The sequence below is a fragment of the Ostrea edulis genome, chromosome 4 (genome assembly GCF_947568905.1).
Source record: "Ostrea edulis chromosome 4, xbOstEdul1.1, whole genome shotgun sequence".
Taxonomy (NCBI): domain Eukaryota; kingdom Metazoa; phylum Mollusca; class Bivalvia; order Ostreida; family Ostreidae; genus Ostrea; species Ostrea edulis.
Genome location: NC_079167.1, coordinates 40,414,857 through 40,429,949, shown reverse-complemented (window position 1 = coordinate 40,429,949; position 15,093 = coordinate 40,414,857). Strand labels below are relative to the sequence as shown.

Genomic DNA, 15,093 nt, shown 5'->3' with positions numbered 1-15,093 from the left:
CAAACTTCATCAAGATATGAAGAACATTTATCCCTTCCTTTCATATACGCCCGTAAGAAATTAAAAAAAAACATGTACATCTATCTTTTTTCTTCACATGGTTTTTCACGTTAATTGCTATAACGGAAATGTAAATACCAGAGTTGGACATGAAACTTTTCCGGAAATTGCAAGTTTCGCAAAATAAAAAAAATCCGGGCGGGCCAATTTGTTAGGGGCGGGCGGGGATGATAATCTATCAATTAAGTTGAATTGGCCTTATTATATTTCTCTAAAAGAATTGACATTGCTTTCATCTTACAATAAATACATGTTTGTTGAAAACTAGTTTGATCCAGTTTTCTTGTATATCGCCTGTCTGCAAAATCATTACCAAAAATGGGGTGTCATCAAGGTCAAAGGATGCAATGGCTGTTCTAACATTTAAAGTAACAAATGGGTTAACCAACTTAATTTTTGTTTTATTTATAAAAAACACATAAAATATAAATATAAACAATAAAATGTCTATATTTGTTATTTCATCAAGTGATGATCGAAGTTAGCAATCAATCATTGCAGAAAAATTTCATAACCTGCATAGGTGGATTTTGCATTTTTTTTTATACAATGATTATAGTTACGTTCATCACCTGAAGAAACAATTAAGAAAGACACTTTTGTTGTTTGAGAGAATCGTACTCTCAGCTGCATGAATACACGGACTTGTGATATTGTTCAGCAAAATCAGTTTGTTATCAACAAAAGTTATATTTTACAGATCATAATGATGAAATCTTACTTCCATGGCTCTGAATCAATGAAGACTCATGTTACACACTCTGAATGATCTGGTTTTCTGAGAAATCTTATTTTGTACACATCGCATTCACCATTAAGATTTTAATCTCATTTGTAGTTATAGAGAAAATATGGACAGTTTCTCCTTTTGATTAAAACATTCCCATTAAAAAGTATCAATAATTCCCCAGATATTTTTCAAAGAAAATGGAAACGAGAAATGTAATGTTTGAAAAAGTTTATTTGCTAAAACAATTCCTGACATCTGTTTTGTCCTCCACAATGCATTAATTATATATAAAGCAATGTCTAGATTTGATTTCATTTGTTTTGTTGTGAAGATTTTTTATAGACTCAATTAAAAGGATTGAGGTAAAGTTAAAACAAATTACTAATACCTAGCTTTTCTAAAGGGGCTCCTCCAGAAAGAAATCAACGCTAAACAACAGAGAAAAGTATTTTAAGAATAGCGAGGTCATTCATCATTGTTCGTACATTCTTCAGGATGTTAAAACATTACATTAGAATTTTATAAGTTGAGTTATCTCTCTTGTGTCATATTTCAGCAAAACCAATCTCCTTTTAAAAAATTATATTTTACAGATCATATTACTGATGAAAGTTTACTTCCATGGCTCTGAATCAATGAAGACTCATGTTACACACTCTGAATGATCTGATTTTCTGAGAAATCTTATTTTATACACATCGCATTCACCATGATAATGTCCCATTATTTTTCCGTAACCATTCTAGTTAAAAGTCATTACTGTTATAATTTGATATTTTTCACCTTTGATTTGAAACGTTTTCATGGAAATTAATTACCAAAAATTCTCCCAACACTTTTCAATGAAAATGAAAAACAGGTGATTATAAAAGTATTTCTTCCTCAAACAATCTCCGATTTCTGTATAACCCTTTTAAAATAACATGCTTTAGGAATTCTTAGATTGATTTTAGTTGTACATTTAATGATATCCTATTAGATGGAGCAAATTCTGATGACGTGGTCAACTCTGCTAAATCAAGCCTCAGTTAGAATATTAACTCAAATAAAATCACAAAATCTAAACTTGAAGGAAACTAACTTACAATGTAAACACAAAATGATGTGATTACTGGTAATTGTTGGTTATTTATGGGTGACGACAGCAGTCATACCTCCACTTTTATTATTATCCCCCTTTGTGTGATCACCTACCTCAAGTTTAATTTCATTGATTGAATCCTACTCTGAGCTGAGTACACGGACTGCATTATTGTTCAAGAAGATCAGTTTGTTATCAACAAAAATTATATTTTACAGATCATAATGATGAAATCTTACTTCCATGGCTCTGAATCAATGAAGATTCATGTTACACACTCTGAATGATCTGGTTTCTGAGAAATCTTATTTTATACACATCACATTCACCATGAGAATTTCCCATTATTTTTCCTTAGCCAGTTTAGTCAAAATGCAAAAGTCATTACCATTATGTGATACTTTCCACCTTTGATTCAAAACATTTTCATTAAAGAAGTTTCAAAATTCCCCCAACACTTTAAGAAAATAAAAATGAAATATAGGTGAGCTTTGAAAGTATTTATTTCTCATAAAGATACCAAACTTCATCAAGATATGAAGAACATTTATCCCTTCCTTTCATATACGCCCGTAAGAAATTAAAAAAAAAACATGTACATCTATCTTTTTTCTTCACATGGTTTTTCACGTTAATTGCTATAACGGAAATGTAAATACCAGAGTTGGACATGAAACTTTTCCGGAAATTGCAAGTTTCGCAAAATAAAAAAAATCCGGGCGGGCCAATTTGTTAGGGGCGGGCGGGGATGATAATCTATCAATTAAGTTGAATTGGCCTTATTATATTTCTCTAAAAGAAATTGACATTGCTTTCATCTTACAATAAATACATGTTTGTTGAAAACTAGTTTGATCCAGTTTTCTTGTATATCGCCTGTCTGCAAAATCATTACCAAAAATGGGGTGTCATCAAGGTCAAAGGATGCAATGGCTGTTCTAACATTTAAAGTAACAAATGGGTTAACCAACTTAATTTTTGTTTTATTTATAAAAAACACATAAAATATAAATATAAACAATAAAATGTCTATATTTGTTATTTCATCAAGTGATGATCGAAGTTAGCAATCAATCATTGCAGAAAAATTTCATAACCTGCATAGGTGGATTTTGCATTTTTTTTTATACAATGATTATAGTTACGTTCATCACCTGAAGAAACAATTAAGAAAGACACTTTTGTTGTTTGAGAGAATCGTACTCTCAGCTGCATGAATACACGGACTTGTGATATTGTTCAGCAAAATCAGTTTGTTATCAACAAAAGTTATATTTTACAGATCATAATGATGAAATCTTACTTCCATGGCTCTGAATCAATGAAGATTCATGTTACACACTCTGAATGATCTGGTTTTCTGAGAAATCTTATTTTGTACACATCGCATTCACCATTAAGATTTTAATCTCATTTGTAGTTATAGAGAAAATATAGACAGTTTCTCCTTTTGATTAAAACATTCCCATTAAAAAGTATCAATAATTCCCCAGATATTTTTCAAAGAAAATGGAAATGAGAAATGTAATGTTTGAAAAAGTTTATTTGCTAAAACAATTCCTGACATCTATTTTGTCCTCCACAATGCATTAATTATATATAAAGCAATGTCTAGATTTGATTTCATTTGTTTTGTTGTGAAGATTTTTTATAGACTCAATTAAAAGGATTGAGGTAAAGTTAAAACAAATTACTAATACCTAGCTTTTCTAAAGGGGCTCCTCCAGAAAGAAATCAACGCTAAACAACAGAGAAAAGTATTTTAAGAATAGCGAGGTCATTCATCATTGTTCGTACATTCTTCAGGATGTTAAAACATTACATTAGAATTTTATAAGTTGAGTTATCTCTCTTGTGTCATATTTCAGCAAAACCAATCTCCTTATAAAAAGTTATATTTTACAGATCATATTACTGATGAAAGTTTACTTCCATGGCTCTGAATCAATGAAGACTCATGTTACACACTCTGAATGATCTGATTTTCTGAGAAATCTCATTTTATACACATCACGTTCACCATGATAATGTCCCATTATTTTTCCGTAACCATTTTAGTCAAAACCCATTACTGTTATAATTTGATATTTTTCACCTTTGATTTGAAACGTTTTCATGGAAATTAATTACCAAAAATTCTCCCAACACTTTTCAATGAAAATGAAAAACAGGTGATATTATAAAAGTATTTCTTCCTCAAACAATCTCCGATTTCTGTATAACCCTTTTAAAATAACATGCTTTAGGAATTCTTAGATTGATTTTAGTCGTACATTTAATGATATCCTATTAGATGGAGCAAATTCTGATGACGTGGTCAACTCTACTAAATCAAGCCTCAGTTAGAATATTAACTCAAATAAAATCACAAAATCTAAACTTGAAGGAAACTAACTTACAATGTAAACACAAAATGATGTGATTACTGGTAATTGTTGGTTATTTATGGGTGACAACAGCTGTTACACCTTCACTGAGTACACTGTCTGCATTATTGTTCAGCAAGATCAGTTTGTTATCAACAAAAATTATATTTTACAGATCATAATGATGAAATCTTACTTCCATGGCTCTGAATCAATGAAGATTCATGTTACACACTCTGAATGATCTGGTTTCTGAGAAATCTTATTTTATACACATCACGTTCACCATGAGAATTTCCCATTATTTTTCCTTAGGGCTGTTCCAGAAATGATCAAATGGGGGGGTCGGGCAGCAAACGATATTTTTTTGTATGGGTGGTCGTATTTTTTCATATTTTAATTGGTCCGTGGTTGGACTGTTAAAAAAATATTTATTATAGGTAGTGGGTAGTTTCTATTGTTTTATTTTGTGCCATGTGGGTGTTGAGTTTTCAGAATATTTTTATTGTCGCTCTTGTCGTGTTGTTTACAAAACGTCGGAGGGAAAATTGAAAACGTGCTTTCGAAATGCTGCTTTCGAAATCGGAAATCGGAAGTAACATAGAACTATTCGAATTGTCGCTCTTTGCAGCGCATAACTTTCCATTACGGCACTCTTCAAATTAGAGGCGCGTTTAGTAGGGTCCCTTTGGACATGATGGCGGCGTACTCTGTTCTGTAGATTATTACAGTTTACAGTGCATCGATTTTGGGAATATTTTAAAACCAATAGGTATTCCGTTTTCTAATAAAAATAGGCAAACCTTAGTTGATTTATACTAGGGTACCGATGCGTTATATTTATCAGTCGGTGTGATGGTGATATAGAGGCCTCCGGGCGCGGGCTCCATTAGAAGACGAACGATTCGAGGAAAAACATATCCATACCCATTTCATGATAATAGCATCGTTTGGACTCCCAATCTTTCCAACATTCCCGCCATAGATGCCTTTGATTGTTGATGTGACATCGTTTCTTCAGAACTACTGTGATACAATGTCGCACAGGCATTACCGCGTCATTGACTAGAATGTTTGTCCCGAAAACCTCGCGAGATTTGTACCGTTTTCATTTTTAAAAATATTTTTGTGGTGGGTCTGGTTAGTTTTTTTTTTTTATTAGATGGGTCATTGTAAAATGAGTTTATTAATTTGATGGGTCATGGGGTAATTTTTTATTTTTTTTTATGAGTGCTTGGTATATACAGAAGGTGCCTCCCGACCTCCCCATGTATTTATTTCTGGAATAGCCCTTAGCCAGTTTAGTCAAAATGCAAAAGTCATTACCATTATGTGATACTTTCCACCTTTGATTCAAAACATTTTCATTAAAGAATTTAAGTTTCAAAAATACCCCCAACACTTTAAGAAAATAAAAATGAAAAATAGGTGAGCTTTGAAAGTATTTATTTCTCATAAAGATACCAAACTTCATCAAGAAAATGTCTATATTTGTTATTTCATCAAGTGATGATCGAAGTTAGTAATCAATTATTGCAGAAAAATTTCATAACCTGCTTAGGTGGGTTTTGCATTTTTTTTTAATACAATGATGAAACAACAAAAAAAGACACTTTTGTTGTTTGAGACAGGGCTTGAAGCTAACTTTTTATGTCACCAGTCCAGCCGGACTGATAGGGTATAATTGCAACCAGTCCGCAGAAAAATTTACCAGTCCAACAGAGTTTTCCAGAAATAATTAACATATTTCGTTAATAATATTAAAATGAAATTTAACTCAATATGCCTCAGACAATATGTCAATGTTCACTTAAATGTGGGATTTATATATTACGTCTTCATATATCTACAGATCGAAGCATGCCAAATGTGTAAATAAAATTGCATTAACTTTATATTTTCCAAAATGATGCTTTAGAAAATTAACCAGTCCCATCAGACTTACTAAAACAAATGTCAGTCAGTCCGCCAGACTTTTAACCAGTCACAGACTGACGGCCATATGTTAATTTCGAGCCCTGTGAGAGAATCGTACACTCAGCTGCATGAGTACACTGACTTGTGATATTGTTAAGCAAAATCAGTTTGTTATCAACAAAAGTTATATTTTACAGATCATAATGATGAAATCTTACTTCCATGGCTCTGAATCAATGAAGATTCATGTTACACACTCTGAATGATCTGATTTTGTACACATTCTTAACTCTGCAGATTGATGTAGACAAAATTCTTTAGCAACATTCATTTTTTTTTTTGCCCTATTCCTTGTAAAACTACCAAAAAGTTACTTAAGATAGTACTCTACATCGTCATAATGGCTGACTTCCTTTAAAAACATGGATGAAAAAATTGATATCAGCAATATTTGACTTTTTCCTTTTTCATTTAAATACCTGGCCGAGTAGCTAAGTAGGTTAGAATACGACGGCTGAACTGTAGGTCATAGGTTCGAGTCCAGCAGGGGTTTTAAATTTTTTTTCAGATTACTTTCTACTAAAAATGTATTTTTTGACAAAATAAAATAAACTTGAAAATTTTCAACTTCAAAATATTGTTGTACATATCCTTCACTTTTCATCTACATCAAATTTCTCTGGTGTAGCATACCTCCTTAATATGCTAACAATTTGGAAAGATATAAAAAAAAAAAATAATTAAAAACTGGTATACATGTTTTAAAAGTATTGATTGCGGAAACAGCTCCTTCATTTTTCTAGACACCTGTAACCCTCCATCATGCATTGTAAATGCTTCTAAGTACTTATTTCAGTTGAGGGACTCTATAAAAGCATTAAAACTGTTGGTGAAAATTTTACAGGATAAATTTTGAAAGAAAATACCCTTAATGTACAGTGAGCATGATGAGTTATCTCTCTTGTGTCATATTTCAACAAAACCAGTCTCTTTATAAAAAGTTATACTTTGCAGATCATACTGATGAAAGTTTACTTCCATGGCTCTGAATCAATGAAGACTCATGTTACACACTCTGAATGATCTGATTTTCTGAGAAATATCTTATTTTATACACATCGCGTTCACCATGATAATGTCCCATTATTTTTCCGTAGTCATTCTAGTCAAAAGTCATTACTGTTATTTGATACTTTTATCTTTGATTCGAAACATTTTCATGAAAAGAACCAAAATTCTAGCAACCATTTTCAAAGAAAATGAGAAACAGGTGATTATAAAAGTATTTCTTCCTCAAACAATCTCTGATTTCTATATAACCCAGAGCTGTGGAAAACCAGCTTAATTTGGTCGTGACCGACATAAGTTGGTTAAATGTCGGACCGCATGACCAATGTTGTTTGCACCGCCCGCATTAAGAAAAACACAAAATGCCACCGCGTAAACAGTCTTTATCCAGAGTTGTCGTTTCTTATGCATCGGTAATCCTCAGATGACTTCACTATGCAATGCTTTAGGCCTATACAATGTGTGAGGTGGAAGCCACTCGAGGATCTCCAAATGAAACTTTTGTCTGGTTCCCTGGCTCACTAACAACGACGCATAGTAGGGACAGCAAACCAGGCAAACTAAACCGCACGAAAGTATGGCGTCGTGGCCGATCAAATTAGGGAAGGAAGAAGAGTAGGTGAGAGAATGGATGATGAAGAGAGTGAGTGTGAATCAGAGTGTGAGCAAGATTTTGATGAGAATGAAAGAATGGTGAGAGAGGTTGTGAGAGAATTAGAAATTGAGTTTGAAAACTAGTGTAAGACATGTTATAATAAACTTCTAAAACCTGCGATCTGTGTGTTACTTCAGTTTTATAAATTATGTTAATTTTAACTCTTAATATTCGGACAGGCTTAAATCTGTTCGGACAGGCAAAGTTGATTAACATGTCTGTCCGAATGCAGGCTTCTGAAAAAACAATTCCACAGCTCTGATAACCCTTTTAAAATAACATATACATGTACTTGAATCGGGTTGTCCGTCCGTCTGTAGACACAATGGTTTCCAAGCTCTGAAGCATTATCCTATCCACCTACAATCACATTATCAAACATTTGGACTACCCATGGGACGAAGATGTTCCCTATCGAATTTGGGGTCTAAAGGTCAAGTGCACTCCTAGAGAAGAGACTATACCCAAGGTTTTGTAATGCCCTTTCTTTTTTACACTCAGGAAAAAGGTAATTTATACCTATTAACAACACCCTTTGGGTGATTGGGGTAAGCGCTGGGGGGGGGGGGGGGGGGGGGGTATTCTTACTGAGTATTGCTCACAGTACCTCCTGTTTAAATTTGTTGAAAAATTTCTCTTTATTTATTGTGTTTCCCCTTCCCAAAAGGGAGACATTGTTTTGATATGAATTCTTCCACTTCTCATACAAAGTTTGTTCAGGCCATATATTTTTTTAGTCCTCTGCATGAGTTTACTCGGTGACCTATTGCAATTGGTTTTCATCGTTGTGTGTCGTGCATTAACAATTGAACATTTTTAACTTCCTCTTAATAACTACTATTCCAATTCTTTTCAAATTTGGTATGAAGCATCTTGGGGACAAGGGGGACATAGATTGTAAATTTCAGGACTCCTGCATCCCAAGGGGCGGGGCAAAAACTGCGCAAAATTGACCAATTTTTAAAAATCTTCGGAAGAACCGCACATGTGTAAGAAAAACTAAATGCATAATGATGTAGAACAGGAATTTCATGATCCCCGGGGTAGGGGTTCTGACCCCAAGGTGGGACCAAACTTGGTATATATAGTGTTTAAGTGTAAAACATTTAATAATATCTTCTTTAGTGCTTATGGCCATTGAGCAGGGAGGGATCTTTATCATGCCACACCTGCTGCGACATGGGACCTCGGGTTTTGCGGTCTCATCCGAAGGACCGCCCCATTAAAGAGTTTAGACTGTAGCTCTAGTTACTTTAATACTAACTTCAGTGGACTTGTGCTTAATATTTTAGCACTCTCTGCATGTGGTGCACATTCAGAAATGTTCATAGTGGGACTGTCATGGGGAAAGGGGGTGGAAAGTTTTACGTATTCTAGTTAACGCTTAGAAAATATGATGCTAACTCAAACGGTCTAGCCCATGGAACTCATGTGAAGATGATCGTGTCCTAATCATTTTGGAAATATGAAACGTTAATTAGCACATGTATGTCACTTTAACAGCTAGTGCATTATTTTTGAAAATGCATTTTGAGGAATCGGATTGCTTTGCCCTATCAGCATAACTTTCTTTTAATAGACAAACACTTTGATTTGAACTTTTCCTCATTATAGATTAACAGAGATTGGTCCCAGAATGACCTTACAACTGTTGAACTTTTCCAATTTATAGATTAACAGAGATTGGTCCCAGAATGATCCTACAACTGTTGAACTTTTCCTATTTATAGATTAACAGAGATTGGTCCCAGAATGACCTTACAGTGTACAACTGTTGAACTTTTCCAATTTATAAATTAACAGAGATTGGTCCCGGAATGACCTTACAACTGTTGAACTTTTCCAATTTATAGATTAACAGAGATTGGTCCCAGAATGACCCTACAACTGTTGAACTTTTCCTATTTATAGATTAACAGAGATTGGTCCCAGAATGACCCTACAACTGTTGAACTTTTCCTATTTATAGATTAACAGAGATTGGTCCCAGAATGACCTTACAGTGTACAACTGTTGAACTTTTCCTATTTATAGATTAACAGAGATTGGTCCCAGAATGACCCTACAACTGTTGAACTTTTCCTATTTATAGATTAACAGAGATTGGTCCCAGAATGACCTTACAACTGTTGAAGATAGAGGATGGAGTGTGTCAGGGAGAGGTCATGTATCATGAACTGGTGGTCAAAACAGAGAAGGACAAACGGGACCTGAAGGCGCTCAGGGAATCGAAAAGGTTTCTGATTTTGTGATTTAAAATATTTTTTCTAATACATGTAAGAGTATCAATATATGTGGAAACAATGCAAAATTTAATTGTACCTCACAAAGTTGAGGGCATGTAATGTTGAATTGGAAGGGTTGTGTGGTAGATAGTGTATGTCCCTCCGTCTGTAGAAAGATCTTTTGTTATATTCCCTTGTCACTTGGAGACTTGAAACCATTTACAATTTGCCCACGAAAAGAGGATGTCCTTGTATTTATTTTGTGACCGAAAGTTCAAAGGTCAAGGTCACATGACCCTGGCATATGATAATGCTTTTCATTGAGTCTAATTGACTTCCCTTTGAAGAGTCATGAAACTTTTTATATGGGTTTCCTTTACAATGAAGATGTGCTTTATTGATTTTGTGATGGAAGTTGGCCTCAGGCTTTGACATACCCCTATTTCAATGTCTTTTTAGTTGTATGACTTAATTCCTTGGTATATCATGCAGCCCATTATCAACAGTAGATACACCTTTATGAGATTGTATGCAGAATTTGCACCAATGTGCTAGCTAAACTTAATCAAGAAATCCAAATGATAATATGCCCTGATTAGCAACCTGTTGTTTTTTTTTTTCATGACAGCCACATGCTACAAACTTCAGCTGATGTGAGCACTATGTATTGTCTGGCTGATACTTGTCAATTCTTTCAGGTAAACTTGGTCATGAATGAAACTATACATGTAGCATTACTGTTTACAGAATTTTAAACCCGACTTGACATAAGCAACTGGTCATGTCACTTTAAAATAGTCATAAAACTTCATGACAGACTTCCATTTACCTGATCAAGATATAGGGCTCATGGCAGGTGTGACCGGTCGACACTGGATGCCTACTCCTCCTAGGCACCTGATCCCACCTGTGGTGTGTCCAGGGGTCCGTGTTTGCCCAACTCTCTATTTTGTATTGCTTATGGGATTTATGAGATTGATCACTGTTCGTTATCTTCACCTTTCCTTGAAAAGATCAATGCCTGACCATGCATGAACTGAACATACACTTTAAGAAATTTGAATTTCTTTTATGTCCATACTGTATAAACTTCCTACATCTCAATAGGTTAGAATTTAGGCCAAAATGTCAAATGACATGCCCAGACAAAAGACAATGTGTATCCATGTGAGTTGGATTCACTTTATATATAGATTCAGTGCATTCAATAAAGTCGAGGTTTAATTTTTTTTAATATGCCTCAGTTTGAGTGTACCCAAAAGGGGTACTAGTTTTTAAAAAGACAGCTGAAGTTTGAATGAAAATGAAAAAATGATATCTATCTTTAGGAAACTCAAAGAACTCCGTAAGCGACAACAAGAGGAAAATGTCCAGAAGAAAAAATTAGAAAATGAAGACCATAAAAAGAAATGCCTGAAAGGAATGAAGAAAGAAAATGAAGACATGGAAAAACCAGAATTAGGAGGTAAAATATCAGATCGCTGTGCACGATACTGTAAGGTAAAATATCGGATCTCAGTGCACAGTACTGGGAGGTAAAATATCAGATCTCAGTGCACAGTACTGGGAGGTAAAATATCAGATCTCAGTGCACAGTACTGGGAGGTAAAATATCAGATCTCTGTGCACAGTACTGGGAAGTAAAATATCAGATCTCAGTGCACAGTACTGGGAGGTAAAATATCAGATCTCTGTGCACAGTACTGGGAAGTAAAATATCAGATCTCAGTGCACAATATTGAAAGATGAATGTTTCTTCATGCACAATACTAGGAGATAAAGACAGTGTTTGAGTTACTAGGATTTTAGGCAGTGTTTGAGCCCTTTATGTACAACAATAGCCTAGGAGTTATAGGCAGTGTTTGAGTACTTTATACAAGGAGGTAAAGGCATTTGGTCCAGCACTCACAAAGGTTTTGTAGGGCTTGTTGTATTCTGCTAGAAACTTTTAAAGTAGAAAAAGGTGTCTGTTCATCTATCTTTCTGCAACATCTTGGCTTTTTCTCATATACTACAGCTCAGGAAACATGTAGCATGGACCTTTTACATGACGGTACTAGTGGTGAAATGATATTTAAGAAATAAATTTCATTTTAGAAAATGGTATGAACTGTGATGCTTCATTCCAGCAGACCTTAGGAAGCGTATTCTGGTGTGAAGCATTGTAGTTCATGTCCTCATGTATTATTCATATGTTGGTTGGTTATGAATAGAAGAGGACTCCTTTTGATTTTCAGGTCAAAAGGTCAAGGGTCAATCCACTCTGGAGATGGGAAGATACTGTCTGCTTAATATGTTGAGAAACCTTTCCTTGTCTTTATTAAACTTGATACACTGCTACATTGTGAGGAGTAGATGACCCCTATTGATTTTGTGGTCACAGGTCAAATTGGACATAGGAATATATTGTTTATTCAATATTTTGAGAACCCTTTGCTTGACAGACATCAAACTTGGTACACTGGTACATTTTCAGTAGAAGATGTCCCCTATTTTTTGATTTGTAGGTCACATGGTCAATCCACTCTGGACATGGGAAGATATATTGTCTGCTCATTATCTTGAGTTTGTTTGACACTACTATCAATTAAATGATGCATGTGTATAACCCTTTTCAATTTTGCAACATGGGGAACATATACATGTATATGTTTTACAAACATTTCTTGTTACTGTGTAATATATCAGCTTTATAATTCATTTCAAATATAAATATAAGGAATCACTGTCTAGTGTGTTGGGTATGTGAATGGAAAATATGGCTAGTTGTATTTGGCGTGGCACAATTTTTCTGATGAAAATTTATCGCTATTTTAATTGTACATATCAGGATCGATATTTCACCAGAAGTCGCACGTGGTGGGGGTCACAATAGGAATAGTTTAATGATCGTGCAAACAATGCTGCATTTTCGGGGGGGGGGGGGGGGGGGGGGGGGGGGGGGAATTACCCGCAAATCCACTTGTTTTTCATGTGTGTAAACAACAGGAGTGCACCTCGGGAAGTAGCCTCAACTACCAACGTTACATCAAATAGTTCCTTTGTATACACTTGGTTATTTCTACAAATTAAACAAAATTTCCTAATCCAGGGTACAAAAATTAAGAGAAAAGAAGAAGAGGAAATAAGAAAAATCGCACATGAAAAAATGTTCTTTTAAATATATGGAACTACAATTGACTATTCATTTTGATTGGACAATTACCAGTGATACCTGGAATATAATTATTACATCTTTACACTAAAAGTAGTTATCTAACGTAGTTTTATTAGGCTTCTCTTGTTTTTGTACAAAATAAATATTTTTATCATCCTTAATATATATTCCTATGCCATTGAGCAATTTTGAGGAAAAAAATGGTTGCCATTACTTTCACAGCTAATGCCAATTCAAGATATGTACTTTCAGTTTTATTTGAAAAATAAATCCATTATTCTTAGTGGTTGTATCAAATCTAGTAAAATTAGTATGCTTTGACATATAGATAGGGATATATTTCACACAAAAAGAAATAAGAAGAGAACATTTTTTTTTACATATGATCCAGTTTTATTGTCAGATCTATACAATAAAAGACTTAATACTGTTTGTTTTAATGAAAAGGTTAACCATTAATTGTAAATGAAATTTGTTCAGAAAACCTCAAAATAACCTTTAGGGATATCAAAGCTGTGTAAAATATATTGGAGGAAAAAATGTGATAAAGTTTTGCAGCTACACACAATTTGATTTAATTGATGCATACCACTTGATCTGAAAGCTTTGATAAAGTGACCCAAATAAGAATTCTATTGAGTTATCTTTGCAGGATGAATTCTTCACCAGGCTATCAGATAAAACCTCTAAAGCCAATTGTTATGCTCAATTGACAAGAATTTCAACCATCATTTAATCTCATTGGTGTAAATTTCAGATTCTCTTTTAAACTAGCTCAAAATTCTTTTTATTGTAAATTCTGTTTATCTTTGCATTAATGAAATCATCAAGTATTTCAAAGTTAAACAGTTCAATATTGTTTTGTTTTTTTATTAACTAAAGATTTAATGAAGGAGATCTAAAATGGAATCAGGAAATGTTTGTATAGAGATATTTATAATGGCAGTGATGTTATGGTTTTGATATGCTTTGATTATTGGTACACAAGTATTTTGAACATTATCCTCTTTCAGGATTTGTATAACTTGCTTAATTTTGTATAGAATTTATACTTTCAACATAAATAGGAGAAAATGTTTTTTCTCAGTATATTGTTATCTAGTATGGAACGAAATGTATATTAAGCTTGCAATTTTGCATCAAGAATAAAATTGGGTAAAATGATTGATTTCAAAATCAATGCAATTCATTTCAGTTGTATCAAGTGTTAATCAGAAAAAAGCAGCTGATCTAGCACTTAATACATATCCATCTATTCAGACATGGTGGGTGAGCAGAAATTAGGTGAAAGGGCACATACAATTGGTCTTTGAAGATTTCATTAGTTGTATGTAAGCATTTTCAGCCAGAACATCTGCTGCAATATTGGGTAACTAGGGCAATCAACTCTGTTGTTGTAATTAATGAACCAAAAAAATGTTATCTTGTTATCATTCTTTATTGGAGCCTGAGAAAGTTGTGCTGGAGTGAGGCCCTGAAGATTGTATTTACTTACATATTATAGCACCGAGTATAAGTTTGTTTTTAAGATGTGTAGAACCTGATACCAGAGCAGTGTCCATAAGATACACAAACCATACTATCACCAAGAGCAGTGACAAAAATTAAATATAACTATACTGTAGTCAAGTTAATATACCGTGACTAGTGATAGAAATTAAATATAATCAATCAAGTTAATATACCGTGACCAGTGACGGAAATTAGATATAACTAATCAAGTTAATATACCGTGACCAGTGACAGAAATTAAATATAACTAATCAAGTTAATATACCGTGACCAGTGACAGATTTTAAATATAACTAGTCAAGTTAATATACCGGGACCAGTG

The 15,093-nt window shown here is 33.8% G+C and overlaps 1 protein-coding gene across 1 annotated transcript in view; it reads left to right on the top strand.

Moving 5' to 3' along the window:
* The window catches only part of LOC125669867 (suppressor of SWI4 1 homolog), a 40,734-nt gene that overhangs the window by 24,332 nt on the left and 1,309 nt on the right, over positions 1 to 15,093 (top strand). The window contains exons 7-8 of the mRNA XM_048904701.2: positions 9,970 to 10,113; positions 11,431 to 11,567. Of these exons, the coding sequence (XP_048760658.2) occupies positions 9,970 to 10,113; positions 11,431 to 11,567 (281 nt within the window). The remainder of the gene's footprint in view (positions 1 to 9,969; positions 10,114 to 11,430; positions 11,568 to 15,093) is intronic.